The sequence below is a fragment of the Anomaloglossus baeobatrachus genome, chromosome 2, assembly GCF_048569485.1.
Source record: "Anomaloglossus baeobatrachus isolate aAnoBae1 chromosome 2, aAnoBae1.hap1, whole genome shotgun sequence".
NCBI lineage: Eukaryota > Metazoa > Chordata > Amphibia > Anura > Aromobatidae > Anomaloglossus > Anomaloglossus baeobatrachus.
Window position 1 is genome coordinate 139,275,540 of NC_134354.1, and position 20,708 is coordinate 139,296,247.

The 20,708-nt window shown below is 44.9% G+C and overlaps 1 protein-coding gene across 2 annotated transcripts in view; it reads left to right on the top strand.

Annotated features, from left to right (window-relative positions):
- The first annotated feature begins 4,234 nt into the window (after positions 1 to 4,234).
- The window catches only part of RNF43 (ring finger protein 43), a 91,124-nt gene continuing 74,650 nt past the window's right edge, over positions 4,235 to 20,708 (top strand). For both annotated transcript variants that reach the window (XM_075335391.1, XM_075335392.1), the window contains exon 1: positions 4,235 to 4,888. In XM_075335391.1, the coding sequence (XP_075191506.1) occupies positions 4,661 to 4,888 (228 nt within the window). In that variant the 5' untranslated portion in view covers positions 4,235 to 4,660. The remainder of the gene's footprint in view (positions 4,889 to 20,708) is intronic.

Below are 20,708 nucleotides of genomic sequence, written 5' to 3' on the forward strand. Positions count from 1 at the left end.
CATACCGCTGCCGGGGTTCGCCACTACATTATGAAAAGAGGATCTGTCCCTTTAAATTTGAATACTACTAAGGGTATGTGCACACGATGAGTATTTGAGGTGCAATTTCTGCACCATTTCTGCCTCTTTTGGCAGGGAAAACACAGTGGGAAAAAAACACTTGTTTTGCCTGTTTTCCATGCATTTTTCACCTGTGCTTTTTTAGCATTTTTGGACAGCAATGAATTGCTGTATTGATAATAGACAGACAAATAGACATATAATTGCAAAACCCCCTGACTTATATTAAAATTACACCCAGTGGAGCTTATTGGACAGCTTTTTATGAATACAAAGAATACATGAAACTACATGGGGTCCCCTCAATTTTGATAACCAGCAAAGGTAAAGTAGACAGCTGGCAGCTGATATTATCAGACTGGGAAGTTCCCTGGTTATTGGGCCCTTCCTAGCCTAAAAATACTAGCCCGCAGCTGCCACAAAAGTGACACATTACATTAGATGTTCAAATTCTGATGCTTCGCCTCAGCACTTCCCGATTGTACTGGTGTGGTGCCAATTGGGGTAATTGTGCCATTTGGGGTAATGGTAGTTAGGGTTGATGTCAACTGTGTAGTGACAGCTTGAATCAAGCCCTGGTATTAATAATGGAGAAGTGTCTATCAGACACCCCCATTAATAACCCAGTAAATAAAAAGAAGACACACAAAAATAGTTGAAATAAACACCACCCCACACTTTCCCTTGTTCACCATCTTATTATAAAAGAAAAATCCATGCAGGTCCGACATAGTCCAGGGAATCCGATGTAGTCCACAAATGGAAACCTGAAAAACTTAGAGAGAAATAAAAAGATACGGTCCCTTGTTTACTGCTTTTATAGAAAGCAAAGTTTCCATGTAGGTCTGACAAAGTCCAGGGAATCCGATGTAGGTCAGAGCGCCGAGTGAGAAGGAACAGGAAGACTGATGTCACCGCTCTGCAGAGGCGCCGGGTCTCACGAGCGGTGACATCAGTCTTCTTGTACCTGCTCACACTGCGCTTTGGCCTACATCGGATTCCCTGGACTACATTGGACCTACATGGAAAGTTTGAGTTCTATTAAAGTGGTGAACAAGGGATAGTATCTTGTTTTTATTTCTCTCTGTTTATGCTTTTCAGATTACCATTTGTGCATTACATTGGATTTCTTGGACTACAGCGGACTTGAATGAGATTTCTGTTATATAGATATATGTAAAATGGTGATCCAGGGAAAGTGTGGGGGAGTTTTATTTAAATAAACTATTTTGTGTGTGTTTTTTTTTTTTTTTACTTACAGAGTTAGTAATCGGGGTGTCTGATAGACTCCTCTCCATTACTATCACCAGAGCTTCATGTCAGGTGTGTTTTTGGACAATTCACAGCTGACATCAACCCCAAAAACCATTACCATGGTAGCGAACGCACCAGGGCAATAGGGAGGACCCGGGGCGAAGCGCCAGAATTGGTGCATCTAATGTCACCACTTCTAGTGCTGCTGCGGGGGGAACCTCACGTTGTTTTTTTCCCATTTATTTATTTAATCATAAAAAGCTGTCGAACAAGCTGCACAGGGTACAATTTTATTAGGATTGTGCAATTATGACTATATGTCTGTCTATATTTATTTATTTTTCTCACTTATATAGTGCTATTAATTCCACAGAGCTTTACAGATGTGATCATCACTGTCCCCATTGGGGATCATAACCTAAATTCCCCATCAGTATGTCTTTGGAGTGCGGAAGAAAATCGGAGAACCTGGAGTTAACCCACGCAAACTCGGGGAGAACATACAAACTCCTTGCAGATGTTGTCCTTGGTGGGATTTGAACTCAGGACCCCAGCGCTGCAAAGCAACAGTACAACCTATTATCTATCGCTATTCTATACCCCTAATCAAAAATACATGTACAAAAATGCAACAAGTCTGCAGCAAATCCAAAATCATTTGACAGTGAAACTTTGAAGTTAATGGGCGTAAAAAAAATACTGCAAACCTGCTGAAAGAATTGACATGCCGCAGATTATTTTCTGCACCAAATCTGCAAGGAGAAAATACTCAGCGTGTGCACAACACCCCAGGATTCTCATTCACTTTGCTGGCATCAGAAAACCCTTCAGTTTCGTAACAAATCTGCACTGAAAAAATGCATTAAAAAAACGGCAAAAAAACCCACGTGTGCACATGGCCTAATAGTCAAGAACTGCAATGTGTGAGGCCATAAGGAAAAAAGTGTGCTGTATTTCCTATTTTCACTATATCATGTGCCCCAGATATCCTTTTATAATTGCAACGGTCTCCCTAAACTAATTTCATAAGCATTGTGGGGAGCTGAGTGGGACCCATGGCCGTGTCCTCCATTACTGTATCTCGGTGCTTGGTTAGAATTGTGGTTTACACAAAAAAATAATGGCAGGGAGACAGGGTTGTCAAATTTGGGAGGTATGAAGTTGAGTTGTAACACCAGTCATAGCCTGTGTACAAGAGTGGCGCTGTTTCTGAATGGAAACCTATTTTCTAGTCTTATACAATCCCATTTAAAAGCTACTTTAAGGCTAGGTTCGCACACTGCGTCTTTTTGACGCTGCGTTTTTGTGCGTTTTTGGCCGCTAAACACGCACAAAAACGCACCTGCGTCGAAAAAACGCATAAAAAAAGCATGCGTTTTTACTGCGATTTGGTGCGTTTTTGGCTGCGTTTTGCTGCGTTTTTGATCTCTGCGTTTTGCTGCGTTTTTCCAATGCATTGCATGGGCGGAAAACGCAGAAAAACGCAGGAAAGAACTGACATGTCCATTTTTTTTTTAACTCAAAAACGCAGGTAAAAAAACCAGATGTGTGCGGACAGCAAAAATGAAAACTCATAGACTTTGCTGGGGAAGCAAAGTCCTGCAGTTTTGAGGCCAAAAACGCACCCGAAAAACGCGCAAAAACGCCACGAAAAACGCACTGTGCGCACATAGCCTAACATCGTGATTTTTTCTAGTAAAATAATCTACAATGATATCCGCCTCAGAAATCTGTGCACGAAGGAATGGAGCGATGTAGATTTGGCTGCCAATTAGGCCCTGTGCGCACGCTGCAGATTTACCGCGGAATTGCCGCAGAATTCACTGAAGGAATGCTGCAGAAAATGTTTATAAAAATTCTGCAGTCATTCTCCGGCAAAATCTATGGGGATTAAAAATGCACACTGCGTTTTTTTGGACCTGCGGATTTTGCTGCGGATTTTCCGCTGTGGAATTATATGCAAATCCGCACCAAATCACGGCAAATCCGCATTTGGATTTTGGTACGGTTTTTTTTACCGCAGGTGCGGGAATCTTTCAGAGGGTCCGGAATTTTGTTAAGAAAATTCCACTTTCTAGTGTGCACAGGGCCTCAATGCAGATTTTGGAGTGGAATACATGTCAATATTCACATACATGGCCAATGACCACTTTGAAAACTGCAGTAAATAGCCCATCTGCACAGCTTCAGCAGCCCTGTGTTGGCATGTTGGCCACAGAGGGGGCCATAATTGTTCCCATTAGTGGTCCTTGTACTTTCTCCCTGCCCATCCTTCGGTGCGGACCCTCTAGCACAGCTGGGGTGGACATACCATTGGTGCAATGTGTGGCCCAGCAGGTCAGGGGCCCAGCAGGTCAGGGACCCAGCAGGTCAGGGGCCCAGCAGGTCAGGGACCCAGCAGGTCAGGGGCCCAGCAGGTCAGGGACCCAGCAGGTCAGGGACCCAGCAGGTCAGGGGCCCAGCAGGTAAGGGACCCAGCAGGTCAGGGGCCCAGCAGGTCAGGGGCCCAGCAGGTCAGGGGCCCAGCAGGTCAGGGGCCCAGCAGGTCAGGGGCCCCTAACATTATAGTCCATGAAGGGCTAATAAACTTCATAGTTCACCATTCTTGGTTAATTGTTGGAGAGACATAATGAGGTCCCATACACAGTCCTTGCACAGGGGTCCTCCCATGTCTGTGTAGCACCTGCACCACAGTATATGTCTGCTGCATCCGTATATATGGACCATGCAGAGATGCCTGCACTGCCCCTTCCATTGCATTTTGTGCTGCCACATGCAGGGGAGGCTGGAGCAGCAGCAGGCAGCTGCCATCTGTCGGCCAGGCTGCAGAGGGAGTCTGGGAGCCAGCAGAACCACATTCTCCAGTGAGGGGGGAGGGGAGGGGATCGCCTGCAGCTGCTCCACCCTCACTTTGTGTCAGCAGGTAGGAGCACAGCAGCTCAGTCCCCGGGGAGGGAGCTCAGTGTCCTGGGAAGAAGCGTCCTCTCTGCGAGCACTGAGCCGGGGCAGAAGTTGTACACAGGGCGGCAGAGCTGGAATCCACCTTCTGCTCAGCTGGGATTGGCTCAGGGAGATGTGAGTGGAGCTAGAAGGGGCCTGTGCTGCGTTCAGTGAGGAGGAGGGGGCACTGCCCGGCTACACACGGCCTCATCTACCTGGGCACCATGATGCTGGCCGGGCACAAGGCTGAGCCCCCCTGGTGCCATTAGACTCAATGAATGGAGGTGACTGTGCTGTGAGCTGCGACTGAGGATTACGTGACAGCCCAGGCCATGGATGGGGGGCCCCTGCCCTGGGGGTAGCGGCTGGCACTGCTGGCACGCAGGGTTCCCGGGACTGGCTATGGATGCCTGCTGCTGGCTGCAGTATGACTAGAGCCCGGCTGCAGCTGGCATCCCTCTGGCTGCTGCTCCTGGTAACTCTACAGGCGAGGCTGGCACTCACCGAGCAGGAACACAAGCAAAAAGCCCTGGTCAAGGTGTACCCCGTGAAGATGGAGACCCCGAACTTCACCGTGGAGGGGGTATTCGCCAAGGTGGCTGACGTGAGGAGCGCCGAGGGCAGGTTGTTTCAGGTGAGTGAGCAGAGCTGGTCCATGCAGTAATAGCCATGCTGGCATATCACCTGGGCACATGTCTGGGTGCCCTGTGTCCTACCTGGATATCAGGGTGCTGTGGGCACAGTGTGGTGGGTGCTGCCATGTTGGCAGAGCTGCATAATAACTATGTAAGGTACAAATATACCATGAAAGCAAATGCTGCCCATAATTACCAAGTGTGCCCGGAAAGGTAGGAGGCATGACATGCCCGCTGCCACTGGTGGCCTCACATGGACGATCCGGGCAGCCATGTGCGGAATATCCAGCAGGTAATAATCAATGAGTAATAATGTTTCCTGAGGATCAATAAGATTCCCGTAGATGTTGTCGGACTGTTTGGCGCCTGATACACAGAGATTATCAGAACCCATAAACCTGGGGTGAAACGCCAGCACGTCTATGGCGGCTCCGCTGGCACGGTCTCTACGTCCTCGTGATGTGGAGATAAGGACTTCCAGTGTGCCGGTAATAATGACCTTCATACAGCGTGGTATGAAACCCAGCCAGATAACGAAATAGTGGGACACGTTCTCCATGGATTGTGCCGCCATCCTCTGCACACTTCTGGAAGAGACCATTGTAGGCCTACATAATGTCCTTTTTATTTTTATGTGAACCCCAATAATGTGTCTGACATCAAAACTTAAAATGGGGTAATGGTTGCACCTCAGAAAAATCTAATGGTTCTCTCATCCGTAGTCCCCGTTCACACTGGCGGTATTACCTTGGTATTTCCTTTCCATCAGGTTCTGGGGTTCGGGTTTTTTTCACAGTTGCCGCCATGGGATCCTCATAAATCAGCCGGGACCCTTAGCTCCAAAGTGACAAACCCCGGAGTTGTGAGCAAGGTGACCCCAGATTTATATCTACGGGTGTAAATAGTTTACTCATACAGTTCTACAACAACGTCATTTTGTAAGAGCTCTGCTTGCTGTCAGTGAATAGAAACCTTCTTATTTATTGGCGGAGGCTGAAAATCCATCATCGTGTCCCAGTTTACGGCTTGTTACAGTCCCAACCTCTGTCTTCATTGTTGAAAATGTATCTTCTATGTTTATATACAATAATATCCCCAATATTTACTGTAGAACTGACACCGCTTTATCCCTGCTTGTCTCCGCTGCCTCCTGCGCGATCGCTCACGCTAATATCTTCACAAATAGTAGCTAGGAATAGAGACTTTGCCTGGATCACATTCCCACAGTTGGGTAGAACTAGGTTTGTGAATGTTTACATAACTCATACTTAACGTTTGCTGCATTCAAAAACATAATACGGTAGAAAAGCTTCTTCTAAAATTTAGGCCAGCTTAAAGCATGCAAAATTCACAGTCTGATGTATAAACTATCCGCGGGTAACACGACAGCCACATCTATGCCTACGAGACCATTGTGCACGGGTCCGAGGTCCGGCCGGTCTGTGCATCGCAGTCCGTACTAGGACCGTGAATGTGGGAAATGTGAATCCAGCCTAACTCTCCCCACATAAAGTGATTTTCCGCTAGTTAGGGACTTGTGAATGCAGCTGCCTAATGAACGTGGCCTTAAAGGTGCTGCGTCCCTAATCTTAAACATGATTTAGGCTTTGCTTCAAGTTTTGGATGCAGTTTATGAAGCCAAAACTAAGGCCTCATTCACACAGCAGGGATTTTTCACATAGACAAAAAACTATCCAAATTTCATCAGTGTTTTTGATCTGAATTTCATCAGTGTTTGGTCAGTGATTCAGTTTTTACCATCAGTGTTTGGTCAATGTGTCTGTTTATTTTTTCCATCCGTGATCTTCTGCATTCCAAAGCTTCTCCTATACATTGCTGGCACATGCACTGTGCTGGCCGTGATTTCCACCCAACCATTGACTTGTAACCGTGATTTTGATCTGCTCCTCCAATTAAAAACAAACTTGGCTCCTGTAATTTTTGCAGAGTTGGGTTACTTGCCCACAATCCAGATATGCTGTGTCCTAGATGCAACATGTCTTCTTCTGCGTGGCCACGAGCTCCATAATAGTTTACGTATTCTATTTGTGATAATCATGTATACAGCTTGTATGCGAAAAACAGAAGTTTGAATGAGGCCTAAGAGTGAAGGAGAAGTCTCAGGAGATAATTCGTCAAGACTGGCGCTTTATGCACATGATCTCTGGTCTGCAATAGTAAGATGTGGTGCACGCATGTGAAGGAATTTGGCACATCTTTCAGCTACCGGTGTGCCAGAGCCTAGAAATTACATCAAATCTGTCTGCCACCAACAAGCCACACTCCCTCCTGATGACTTTTCAAAAAGTTAGTGGACTTGGCATAATAACATAAGGTCACCAAATTTTTCTGCGGTTACTCAATTTCTGCACAAGCCTGTTAACAGTTTTCTCGTAAAAACGTCTTGATGAAATGGCCCATAGTCTCTCCTTCACTTTTATCTTCTATTTATGATCCATTCCAACTGCGTTTCACTACAGGAACCAGCTTAATTTTTTAAATGGCCAAGCTAAAAAAAAAAATATCTTTCATTGACATCAAAAAGCTCTGCAAAAAGTTGGGACACCTTCACAAAATCAGGAGTGGAACCTACAGTGACCAAAACCACCAGCAGCAAATCTATCTATCTACAGTATCTATCTATCTACAGTATCTATATACAGTATCTATCTACAGTATCTATCTATCTACAGTATCTATCTATCTACAGTATCTATCTACAGTATCTATCTATCTACAGTATCTATCTACAATATCTATCTATCTACAGTATCTATCTATCTACAGTATCTATCTATCTATCTATCTATCTATCTATCTACAGTATCTATCTATCTATCTATCTATCTACAGTATCTATCTATGCTTCCTTCCATCTGAAAAACACTGCCAGCTGAGTTGATAATCGTGAATGAATGAATGAATGAATGGATGGATGGATTTTAGGACTCCTGTTCACATATGGTATTCCAGGGGGGAGAGGATTCAGAGCGGTTTCCTGAGTTTACATTATATTGTCCTCAGACATATTGTAAGATTTATTTCAAGAGGTTCTTAAATCTTCCAAATTATTTCTATTTACTTTTTAGTTGCCAGGTAATTCAGAATAGTTAAAGGGGTTTTCTTCTCTATTGTAAATCCCTTGTTAATGGCCCTGTGGCACACAACAAATCCAGACTTGCCCCCTGGACCAACATCACTCCTTTTTTTTCAGCCCCATGTTCCTGGCCAGTCTCTTGACATAAGCAATGTTACATGACCGTGATAGCCAATTTGCACCTGCGGATCGCCTGAAGCCTTCATATTTAGACATACGTTTGGTTCAGCAGCTTCATTTGGGCCTTAAAGTTCGGTTTGGGACCTGGACTTTACCTGAACCCCAATGGAAATCACTAATTTGGCATTTCAGGTGTCCACCCACATGAAGCCAGCCATTAACAGATCACTTCTGGGGAACGGTGGGCTGTGTTTTTTTCTTTTTTTTGTGTTTGGTGCACACTGCATCCGACCATGCTGTTACCCTCAGTGCGAGCCACTCAAACACCGCAAGCGCGCTCACACTGGGCGGAGCACTGAGCGTACTTGAGCACGAGTGGTGGTAATACGTAAAGCACCCATCTCCGAACTCGAGCTCTGGTTTTTTTTTGTAAGGTCTGTGTTCGGTCCGAACTCTAAACCTCGGGTTTGCTCATCTCTATTCACATCTCTATCCACTCAGATGGCAATATGAAGGCTACATGGGATCAGAAGATCACATGTCAGAAGAACGGCGGGGAACACAGGCCTGACATCTGAGGAGGATGTAAGGATAGATTTTCTTTATAAATCCAGTAGTACATTAGGTGCCCGCAGTTATTGACAACCTGGCACCATGAAATGATCCTGCTCTCATACGCAGTCATGGCTAGTGGTCAGGAAGGTCTCTTGATTAGTCCTATTAGGTCTTCATGGTGAATTTAATCACATAACAGCAATTCTCATAAGAATTGTGGGAACCAAAAATGTGTACGACTTATTGCTATGTTTATTTTGATACATGCTGGCTACGTTGCATGCGAGTTTTGATCGAAAATCCGGCTGCTTTGGATGTTTTATGACTGTTGGATAACAATTGTGTTACGTTCCATTTGAGCACATTGATAGCTATTGCATATGATGCTGCATTGTGATATTTGTGATGTTAATGTATAGCTCGTGCCTAATTTTTTCATGAAACCTATGCAACAAATGCCTATGTGTAAAGGAATTTGCCCCTCTGGTGACCGCTTTTTGCTACCCTGCATTTACACACACTTGATTTCAGCCATCAAAGTGGGATTCTTTTATGTATATACTCAGGTATTGGCGTCATCTTTAAAGGCAGAATTAGGACATTTCCTGCCAATTTATTTTACACGCGTCCCATCACTGTCAGAACAATACCGTACATTTACATTCTGTAAGTATAGTTTTCTTACAATCCCATACACATGACCTCTGCAGCGCTCTGTAATAAGCAGCAGAACCCCCTGTAATCCTATCATTCCTATAATGAGGCACAGAATAACTGATTCTACAGATTACTATAATAAAATTGCCCGCTGAATGCCAGTCTTATCATGCCACACAAGTGCCTCTTTGTTCCAGTTTGATGATTTTATATCTTCATGTATAACATTAGGATGTGTGCTCACTTTATCATTTCTTCAATTCCATCTCCTGGGTAAGTCCAGCCCCATAAAATTCAGTTTGCTGTCATCATATAAAGATCAAAATTTAGATAAGTATTTGTGTATTCAAAGAAATTAGATGGTCTCTGCGGTTTCAAGACACTTTGCATAAATGAGCAAATATTAGAAATATATCTTAAAACAACTTGTTCTGAGAAATATGCTTCTTTCTCCACTTATGAGCCACTTCTTCTGCTCCTGTCACCACCTTCTATATTCATCATACACTCTGAGGCCTCCAACACACATCCGTGAAATACGTGCGTGTTTGGTCCGTTTCCGTGTATACCGGAGACACAGGCAAACGTGCACCAATGTTAATAATGTTTGAGGACATATGTGCGTTTTTCATTAAGGTCCGGGTGTCCGTGTGCGTGCTACGTTTGCGTCTCCATTTTGCACGGAAGCATGTCCGTTTTCATCACGGAACATGCACACACAAATCCAATGAAAGTCAATGGCTCTGTGCGCATGCGTAAGTGACACGGACGCATCTCTGTATGCTCCGTGTATGTTTTGTGCTTTTTTCATGTGATGTCGGGTTTTGTTTTTTTTCTGTGTCGTTCTCTCCCTCAGTCCGTCGGTCGGTCTCTATGTCTGTCGGTCGGTCTCTCTGTCTTGTCTGTCCCTCTCTCAGTCTGTTGGTCAGTTTCCCCCTCTCTCATACTTACCGTTCCCCGATCTCCGGCGCTGCACTGCTGTTATAAAAGCTCCGGCGGCTTTTACTATTTTGAAAAAGCCGGCCGCTCATTAAACAATCTCGTATTCCCTGCTTTCCCCGCCCACCATATGATTGGTTGCAGTGAGACTCGCTCACACGCTGAGTGACAGCTGTCTAACTGCAATCAATCACAGCCACCGGTGGGCGTGTCACTATGGAGCAAATAAATAAATAAATAAATAATTAAAAAATCCGGCGTGCGGTCCCCCCGAATTTTAATACCAGCCAGATAAAGCCATATCAGCCAGCAGCCGCCCAGAATTGCCGCATCCATTTGCTGCGACAGTTCTGGGACTGTACCCGGCTCTTCCCGATTTGCCCTGGTGCGTTGGAAATCGGGGTAATAAGGAGTTAATGGCAGCCCAAAAATCGCACTGCACTCGCAGTACACCAATGTACCGCTAGTGCAGGGCGAGAATCGCAATAGCCGGCTACAGAGATGAGAGGGACAGAAACCCCTCCCTCCCCTCTCAGTGCCGGCCCACCCCTCCACAGCGCCAGCCCGCTCCCTCCGCAGCACCGGCCTGCCCCCCCGCAGCTGAGGTCCGCTCGCACAGTCGGACCTCAGTCTCAGGAAGACTTGCATGACACTCGGCTCCTGCTGTGCTGCCAGTGCGAGCAGAGTGTCATGCGAGCATCGCACTAGTGCCCCGTGTGGCCCCGGCCTAAAGGGAATCTGTCACCACTTTTTTAGAGTATAAGCTGCGGCCACCACCGCCGGGCTCTTATATACATCATTCTAACATGCTGTATATAAGAGCCCAGGCCGTTGTGAGAACATAAAAAACACTTTATAATACTTACCGGTCGCGCGGTTGGCCATATGGGTGTTTCTGTTCTCCGGTGTCGGCGCCGCCTCTTTCGGCCATCTTCGTCCTCTTTCTGAAGCCTGTGTGCATGACGCGTCTACGTCATACACACTCGCTGATCCCGCGCAGGCACACTACAATACTTTGATCTGCCCTGCTCAGGACTTGAAAGTCATGCGGATTTTGGTGCGGATTTCCCCCCCCCCCCAATTTTAAAGCCAAAATCCGGATGAAAATCCGCAACAATAATTGACATGTTGCAGATTTTTCCGGATCAAAATCCGCACGAAATCCGCTGCGGAAAAATCCGCAGCGTGGGCACAGCATTTCCAAAATGCCATAGAAATGGCAGGGAAGTGCCTGAGCTGCAGATTTTCGGGAAATCCGCGGCTTTTCCGCGAGAAATCCGCGGCAAAATCCGCACATTTTCCGCAGCGTGGACACATAGCCTAAGACGTGTCCCATTTTGATCTCTATCTGTGCTAGGAAAGCTCTTTTTTTATTTGTGAATATACCTAACGACCTAGGCTGTCTGCCCCTACAGTCATGGCCAAAAGTGTTGGCACCCTTGAAATTGTTCCAGAACATGAGGTACTCCTCCCATAAAAAATTACAATTACACGTTTTGTCATACACATGTTTATTTCCTTTGTGTATATTGAAACAACAACAAAAAACTGAGGGGAGAAAAGGCAAATTGGACATTATTTTTTCACACAACCCCAAAAATGGGCCAGACAAAATTGTTGGCATCCTCAACTTAATATTTGGTTGCACACCCCTTTGGGAATAAATAACTGCAATAAATTTCTAATTGTAACCATCAACAAGGTTCTTACACCTCTCATCTGGAATTTTGGATCACTCTTCTTTTGCAATCTGCTCCAGGTCGCTCATATGTGAATGCACCTTCTCCCAACAGCAATTTTAGGATCTCTGCACAGGTCTTCAATGGGATTTAGATCCAGACTCATTGCTGACCTCTTCAGAACTCTCCAGTGCTTTGTTTCTGTCCATTTCCAGATGGGTCTCCTGCTGGGAGACCCATGACTGAGTATGCAAACCCAGCTTTCTGACAATGCCCAGGGGGTGGACATATCAGTAGTGCAATCTGTATGGCGGGACAGGGGCCCAAGAAGTAAGGGGACCCTTTTCAACCTCCAAAGCAGGTGAGATTGTGCATTTTGATGAGCTCTTTAGCTGCAAAAAGGCCATATATTGTTCTTTCACAGGGCCCCTTTTCTGTCTGTGTCCGCCAGTCACTACATTGTAATCCAACATTTTTTAGTAATCTTCAGATTTCATGATGCATTGCACACAGTGAAGGCACCCAGGGCCAGAGGCAGCAAAACAGCCCCAAAACATCTTTGAACCTCCACCATATTTGACTGTAGGTACTGTGTTCTTTTTTTTTCTAGGTCTCATTTCATTTTCAGTAAACAGTAGAATGATGTGCTTTATCAAAAAGCTCTATCTTGGTCTCATCTGTCCACAAAATGCTTTCCCACAAGAATTTTGGCTTACTCACATACATTTTGGCAAACTGCAGTCTAACGTTTTTACGTCTTTGCCTAAGCAGTGGGGTCCTCCTGGGTCTCCTCTCCTGCCATAGCATTTGAGTTCATTCTGATAGTTATCCATTATCCAGACTATCCTGCGTTGCAACCCTTTGTCAATTTTTCTCTGCTGCTCATTCCAGGGAGAATAGCAATAATGCCAAGAGTTGTAAACTTCTTGATTATGTTGCGTACCGTGGACAAAGGAACATCAAGATCTCTGGAGAGATGGACTTGTAACCTTAAGATAGTTGATATTTTCAACACTTTTGGTTCTCAGGTCCTCAGACAGTTCTCTTTCTGTTCTCCATGCTTAGTGTGGCACATACAGACACAATGCAAGATTTGAGTCAACTTCTCCACTTTTTATCTGGTTTCAGGTGTGATTTTCTTATTGCCCACAGGTGATTTTCTTATTGCCCACTGTTACTTGCCACAGGTGAGTTGGAGCGAGCATCACTTGCTTGAAACAAAGTTACAATTATGGAAAGGTGCCAACAATTTTGTCCAGCCCATTTTTTTGGTTTTGTGTGAAATTATGTAGAATTGGATATTTATTCTTATTTTTTTTGTGTTGTTCCAATACACACAAAGGAAATAAACCTGTTGAAATGATGTAATGGTAAAAGAGGACCAAATTATTAAAACATGGCTTATAAATTGTAAATGAGACGAGAGCTAGCCCTCAACATCTGACCCCTTGAACTGGTACATCTGCTATAAAACAGACAAAGCCGGGGCTCTGTGTATAGAGAACTTGAGAAGGGACACTTTTGTCACCTCAATAGATAACTCGTCCAAGCTTCAAAAGGACTGACAGTAGACGGACTGGAGCCAAAGCCAAGTTATGAATATTATTAAGTGTGAAAAGTATAGATCCTACAGTTATGGGAGACACATTTTTAGCATTGTGATCCATAATGAAATAACATGCATGTTATTACATAATCGTGTGATCAGTGCATCAGCCTCAAATTAAAATCGGGCAAATGGATGACAATATATATGTCATATTTCCCATCTATGGAAAGGTAATATTCTTATAGTAAATATGGCATTAAAATATGTTTCTTGTTTCCCCGAAAATAAAACCGAGTCTAATATTATATTTGTCTTTGAAAGATGCTCTAGGGCTTATTTTCAGGAGATGTGTTGCTTTCTGTGATAAAGAGTAATGTTATATTTTTAAAGGGAATCTGATAGGTCATTTCATCATACTAATAGCTAGTATCCTAAAATAGGGCTTGGTTTGCCCTTTCAGCATTTGTTACATTTTATTGCCCCATTATGTTACTGTAAACCCCGAAAAATGTATAGACATGCACCAGCTGTTAATGCAAAATGAATATTTCCCTGCCCATAATCCCGCCCATTCCAGCGTGACAGCATGTATTTCTATGCAGCTGTCAATCTCAGGTCAGGAAAGCAAACGGCCTTTCTGAGGATTACAGTGCGATCCTCAGGCGAGTAATATGGCAGTCTGACTGCACCCAATCACTGATACCGGCGCAAAGGGGTGAGTGAGTTTATAGTCGGGGGAAGGGGTGAGTATTCATTTTGCATTAACAGCTGGCATGTGACTATAAATTTTCCGTGGCTTACAGCAACAAATTGGGGCAATGTACAACAATAGAAGTCACATATCATGAATGGGCTGTCCAAACCCTATTTCAGGATACTATTAGTATGGTATGAAAAAATGAACTGAAGCTAGGGCTTATTTTTGGAATAGTAAAGCAGGAGAGAAGCAAAGTCCTGCACCACCGCAGATTACCTGCAATATCGCTTGCGGTACCGCCTGTGCCTGTGCTCGGGTGGAGAGCCTGGAGGGTCCGACAATCCAAAAGCGGGGTGCTGGTCATAAGACAAAGTCCATTGATGAAGCGTGAGAGTAGAAAGAGACCGCACTCAATCCGCTGTGAAGGATTTCTTTATTCAAACACGTGCAGAGTGGAGGGCTGGAGACACACTGTGAGCTGGCTCCTCAAGAATGGACGACAGCTGTTTCGCCCAAATTGGGCTTCCACAGGTCCTGTGGACCTGTGGAAGCCCAATTTGGGCGAAACAGCTGTCGTCCATTCTTGAGGAGCCAGCTCACAGTGTGTCTCCAGCCCTCCACTCTGCACGTGTTTGAATAAAGAAATCCTTCACAGCGGATTGAGTGCGGTCTCTTTCTACTCTCACGCTTCATCAATTATTTTTGGAATAGGCCTTATATTTTAAGCATACTCCAAAAAGCCTAAAAAATTCTGCTATAGTGTATTTTCGGGGTAAGTCTTATTTCAGGGAGACATGCGTTGGAATTGGTTGTGTACATACCATACATTTACTGTGAAAGCGCCCAATAGGCATAGTAGTGAAGGTCTCCATCACCTCGTCTATCAATTTGTAGTCAATTCCATATTGTCTTGACGATTAGAGGCAGCGGAATGCTGTCAGTGACAAATTGGTGGCAGCGGTGGCATATCTGCATGATCTCCCAGGCTGTCCCCTTGATGCGTGTATGACAAAACGTGTCATTGCAATAATTTTCTGGGAGAAATACTTCATTGTCTGGACCATTTCCAAGGACGCCAACACTTTTGGCCATGACTTTATATCTTAGTGCAGGTAAAGAATCCACAAGTAAGGCCACCGATAGTACCATTTTTTCTCTCTTTTTTTTTGTTGTTTTTTTTTTCAATTACCCCTAAAGGGGGCTTTACACGCTATGATATCGCTAATGCGGAGTCGTTGGGGTCACGGAATTTGTGACGCACATCCGGCCGCATTAGCGATGTTGCTGCGTGTGACACCGATGAGCGATTTTGCATCGTTGCAAAAACGTGCAAAATCGCTCATCGGTGACATGGGGGTCCATTCTCGATTATCGTTACTGCAGCAGTAACGATGTAGTTCGTCGCTCCTGCGGCAGCACACATCGCTCCGTGTGACACCGCAGGAACGAGGAACCTCTCCTTACCTGCCACCCGGCCGCTATTAGGAAGGAAGGAGGTGGGCGGGATGTTCCGGCCACTCATCTCCGCCCCTCCGCTTCTATTGGGCGGCCGCTCAGTGACGTCGCTGTGACGCCGCACGGACCGCCCCCTTAGAAAGGAGGTGGTTTGCCGGTCACAGCGACGTCGCCTGGCAGGTAAGTATGTGTGACGGGTCTGCGCGATGTTGTGCGGCACGGGCAGCGATTTATCCGTGTCACACAACAGATGGGGGCGGGTACCCACGCTAGAGATATCGGGACCGATATCGCAGCGTGTAAAGTAGCCTTTAGTCTTCTTTTGTGTCTTTTTTAAAGTCTGATTTATGTGTTTGGTTGTTTTTTCTTTTGTTTGTGACTGTGCGCAAGATTTGAGGTTTTCAGATGTTTTCCCCCGATTTATCAATTTTCTAAAAGTTGCAACATTTTTGTGCAAGTGTACTCTGGCCACCTCCTGGAGTGATTTTATGTACGGATTTTTTTCGGGAGGGGGCGGGCACAACGTTTGCTTCATCTTAGTGGAACATGCGACTTTTTGCTCAAAAAATTCTCAACATGGCTTAAAGAGAAAAATAAGGGGCAATTTTGATATTGTGCAAAATTCATGAAATACGTGTGCTATTTCAAAGCACAGAAATTGTGGCACAGAAGAAAACATCAATAAATAAATACCACAAGACAAAAGAAAATTAAAAACCTTGCAAAGTGCCCTAAGTGTATGGTACACTTAGCCAAATTTATGGCCCCAAGAAAAGTTCCCAGGGCGTCCTTTATTGTTGACATAGGCCCCCATTCCCTCAATGGATGCCAAAAGTACATTAAGTAGCCATTCATTGTTGGCGTACTGTTTACCTGTACAGGAAAGCGCTGCATACTGAGGGTCCACTGGAAAATAAAGCATGCCGTGTTATAGGTTTTTATGTTGGATGCCGTGCTGCCAATCATATACTAAATACCTGTGCGCTTAGGGGTTGTTCCCTTTCAGTAAATGTATACCTCTGCAGGTTATAATAAAAGAAAACATGCTCTATACTAACTTTCATGTTATTATAAAGAAAAAAATGAAAGGGAACAACCCCTTTAATGATATAGAAGTATTTCCTTGCAGTCACTTTCCATAGATCCAGTGGATGTTTCAGATTGCCTTCCTCACCTAAGTACCATAAAGAGAGGCAGTAGCATTTGGTGATCAAAGACCAGAAGCAGGTGGAGGGTGTGGGGAATCACAGACAGGGAGGAGAAGACCCAGCGTACCGCCGACCCATGTGCAGAAAACTTCAAATAGTGGTTAAAGAAGAACAACAAGGAAGATTTCTTCACCAAAAGTATTAATTGTATCAGTATTACAGCACCATTATAGTTATGTCTTTACATTACATAATCGTGCTGAAAGGTTCTTTTAGCTGCTGTGTATAAAAAAAATTATGAACTGTGGCCGCTTATCACTCTATGAAAATAAGACACTGTCTATATTATTTTTTTGCTCTGAAAAATGAGCTAGGGCTTATTTTTGAGGAAACACAGGTTGGGGGTAAGTTTATCCCCTAAGAAAAGGCAGACATCCCCAAGGAGAAACATACTTACCAGAACACAGACAACTGCGGCGCTCCCAGGTCCTCTTGTGATCCACAGTGGGCGCTCCCAGCAGGTCCTTGTGTGCTGCACATCGACCCTGCCCTGCTTCCGACCGACGCACACACACACATCAGATCGCAATAACATCACTCACACACAAACATCCAGTGATGCCGTATTGCTTCCAATCAACAGAGGGACCTCGGACGCTGTGGAATGCGTGGACCGCATCAAGGACCTGCGATGGAAGGCATCAATGCGCTCTACCGCAGGTCCTCAATGCGTTGCACAGCGTCCTGTTCGGAGTCTGGTGAGTACGATTGTGGGGTCTTCTGTCTTCTCTCTTTTGGAGGTGTCTGCTTTTTTTAATGAAGTGTCCTGCAGTATCTTTAACTTTTTTAGCTGCATGGACAACCACAACTAGGGCTTATTTTTGGGGTAGGGCTTATATTTAAGCCTTACTTTGAAGAGGCTGAAAATTCCTGCCAGTGCTTTTTTCGGGGACACACAGTAGTTATAGAATTTTCATAACTGTAGGAAATTGTTCAGAACTCCATATTTCTATTACATATTGGAATACCCTTTTATTTCCTCGCTGAGGTTTCTACAGTAAATGTTAAGCCCAAAGTAAAAAAATAAAAAGCTTTTTCCATCCTATGGGACTGCTGAAGAGAGCCCAGTACAGCTTTTGGCTTATACTGGCAGATCCAAAGTGAATGTATGGAGTCGTTGCTGCACGCATGCGAGATCGCTGCTCTATTCTGAAGGGGCATTTCAGAGCCCCAATCTTGGAATCCAAGGAGGAGTCTAATACTGTATGTCAAATCCCCACCCATTCACATGTTGTCACCTATCCTGTTAGTTCGGGATCACTTTTAATTATAGAAATAACCCTTTAGGGGTACTGTGCACGTTGTGACATCGCTACTGCGATGTCGTTGGGATCAAATCGAAAGTGACGCACATCCGGCGCCAGTAACGACGTCGCAACGTGTAAAGCTTAGATGCACCGATAAACGATCCCAAAAGCGTCGTAAATCGGTGATCTGTGTAGTGTCCGTCATTTTCATAATTTCGCTGCAGTGACAGGTACGATGTTGTTCCTCGTTCCTGCGGCAGCACACATCGCTCTGTGCGAAGCCGCAGGAGCGAGGAACATCTCCTTACCTGCCTCCACCGGCTATGCGGAAGGAAGGAGGTGGGAGGGATGTTTACGTCCCGCTCATCTCCGCCCCTCCGCTTCTATTGGCCGCCTGCCGTGTGACGTCGCTGTGACGCCGCACGACCTGCCCCCTTAGGAAGGAGGCGGGTCGCAGGCCAGAGCGACGTCGCAGGGCAGGTGAGTGCGTGTGAAGCTGCCGTAGCGATAATGTTCGCTACGGCAACTATTACAAGATATCGCATGTGTGACGGGGGCGGGTACTATCGCGCTCGACATCGCTATCATTGGCTAGCGATGTCGCAGCGTGCAAAGTACCCCTAAGTCCAGGTTGCGCATGCAATACTTGCAAAAAATTATAGTACAATGGACGTGAATGAGATTTTTAAACCCCATTGATGTGCGGTATGTCTATTACTAAATTACTTTGGTAGTCTGCAGCAAAATCTTAAGCACATAAGATAAATGCCCTAAATGATTAAATAGTGTTTCATAAAATATAAGAAGAGCTGAAGTATAAAGCATGGATTTAAAGGAGAAGAATCGGCCTCCATTGAGATAGGAAGTTGATGTCGGACCGCTTCAGACCTCCATTAGACCGTGATTGGATAAATTCCAGAGGCCATGTAGCAAATGCATCTTGAAAATTGCAAACAAATTGGGCTCTTTTTTATGGATAGTGTGCCTTTGACAACCCATGTGTGAACAAGGGGGCGAAAAAAAAAAGATTACTTACAGTGATTCAGTTCTGTAGGACATAATGGTGCAATATAAGAGGAAAGCACCTTCTATAGAAGACGGCTAGTCGGTGGTTGCATTCGTCAGGTTACAGCCATATTGTACACTTGGTGAGGTTTGTGGGAACCTTAATTACTTGTAAGCCTGTGTACGGCGCACACGCAGGCATTGTTCCTGGCAGAGATCAGCAGCAGTGGGTGAATATTTCTGCCTGGCATGAGGACTTGGCTGTGGGAGAGGAGCAGGTGGGTTGTCAGGAAGAGAGCTCGCTCTGTTATTGAAATGCATGCTTTTTATTATGTCATTAATGTTACAACATACAAGAACCGAGGAACTTCTCATTATCCAACTCAAGGCTTCCGACCAGCGCCAATGCCAAGGAAAACAGATCTGTTCACAGAGCAAGCTGGTTTTTTTCAGGCATACATTTTTTTTATGGTGTTTTTAAAGTGTTTATTAAATAATGGAAAGTTTGTGAGGACATATGTTACTTTTTCACTTTTCACCCTTTTATGTGTTATTTTAGAAGTGTCATACTCTCCTCGGAAGTATCCAAGATGTGGAATAATAGAGAAGGGCGTAAAGTCAGAAATCTGATTTTGGGATTGATCAGTTATGTTGTTTTGCACAGGTTTGTTACTGATCTCAAGAAGTCTCTTCAGTAGAGGTCTGAACGTCGGGAACCCCAATGGTATCCAGTGGGTACAGCCCCCCAGACTGCCAAGACCTCTGTCTTAGGACATTGGCACAAATCTTAATGTAAATTTGTTTATATACATTTCAGAATTATAATTATTGTACTGAAATATGCAAAGTAATATCTGCATTTGGAGCTTCTATATATATATATATATAATATCACACAAATACATACAACCCTCACATTTTGTACATATTTTATATCTTTTTATGGGAGAACAGAGAAAATAACACTTTGATACAATATAAAGTAGTCAGTGTACAACTCATAAAGTGGGCTTTACACACAAAAATGTCACTGGTGAAAGCACCCGCCCCCGTCAGTTGTGCGTCACAGCCAAATCGCTGCCCGTGGCGCACAACATCGGTAGGATCCGTTACACTATACTTACCTGCCTAGTGACGTCGCTGTGGCCAGCGAACCACCTCCTTTCTAAGGGGGCGGTTCGTTTGGCGTCACAGTGGTGTCACTAAGTGGCCGCCCAATAGAAGCGGAGGGGCGGAGCTGAGCAGGACGAACATCCCGCCCAACTCCTTTCTTCCTAATTGCGGGCGGCCGCAGGGACGGTGATGTTCCTCGTTCCTGCAGTGTCACTCATAGCGATGTGTGCTGCTGCAGGAACGACGAACAGCATTCTGCAACAGCAACGATAATCGGGAAAGGAACAACTGGACAACGATTAGGTAAGTAATTTTGATCGTTAACGGTCGTTCCTGCGTTTCACACGCAACGACGTCGCTAACGAGGCCGGATGTGCGTCATGAATTCTGTGACCCCAACGACATCTCGTTAGCGATGTTGTTGAGTGTAAAGCCCACTTTAGGCTATGTCCACATGCTGCAGTTTAGTTGTTAAAGGGGTATTCCCATCTTCAACAT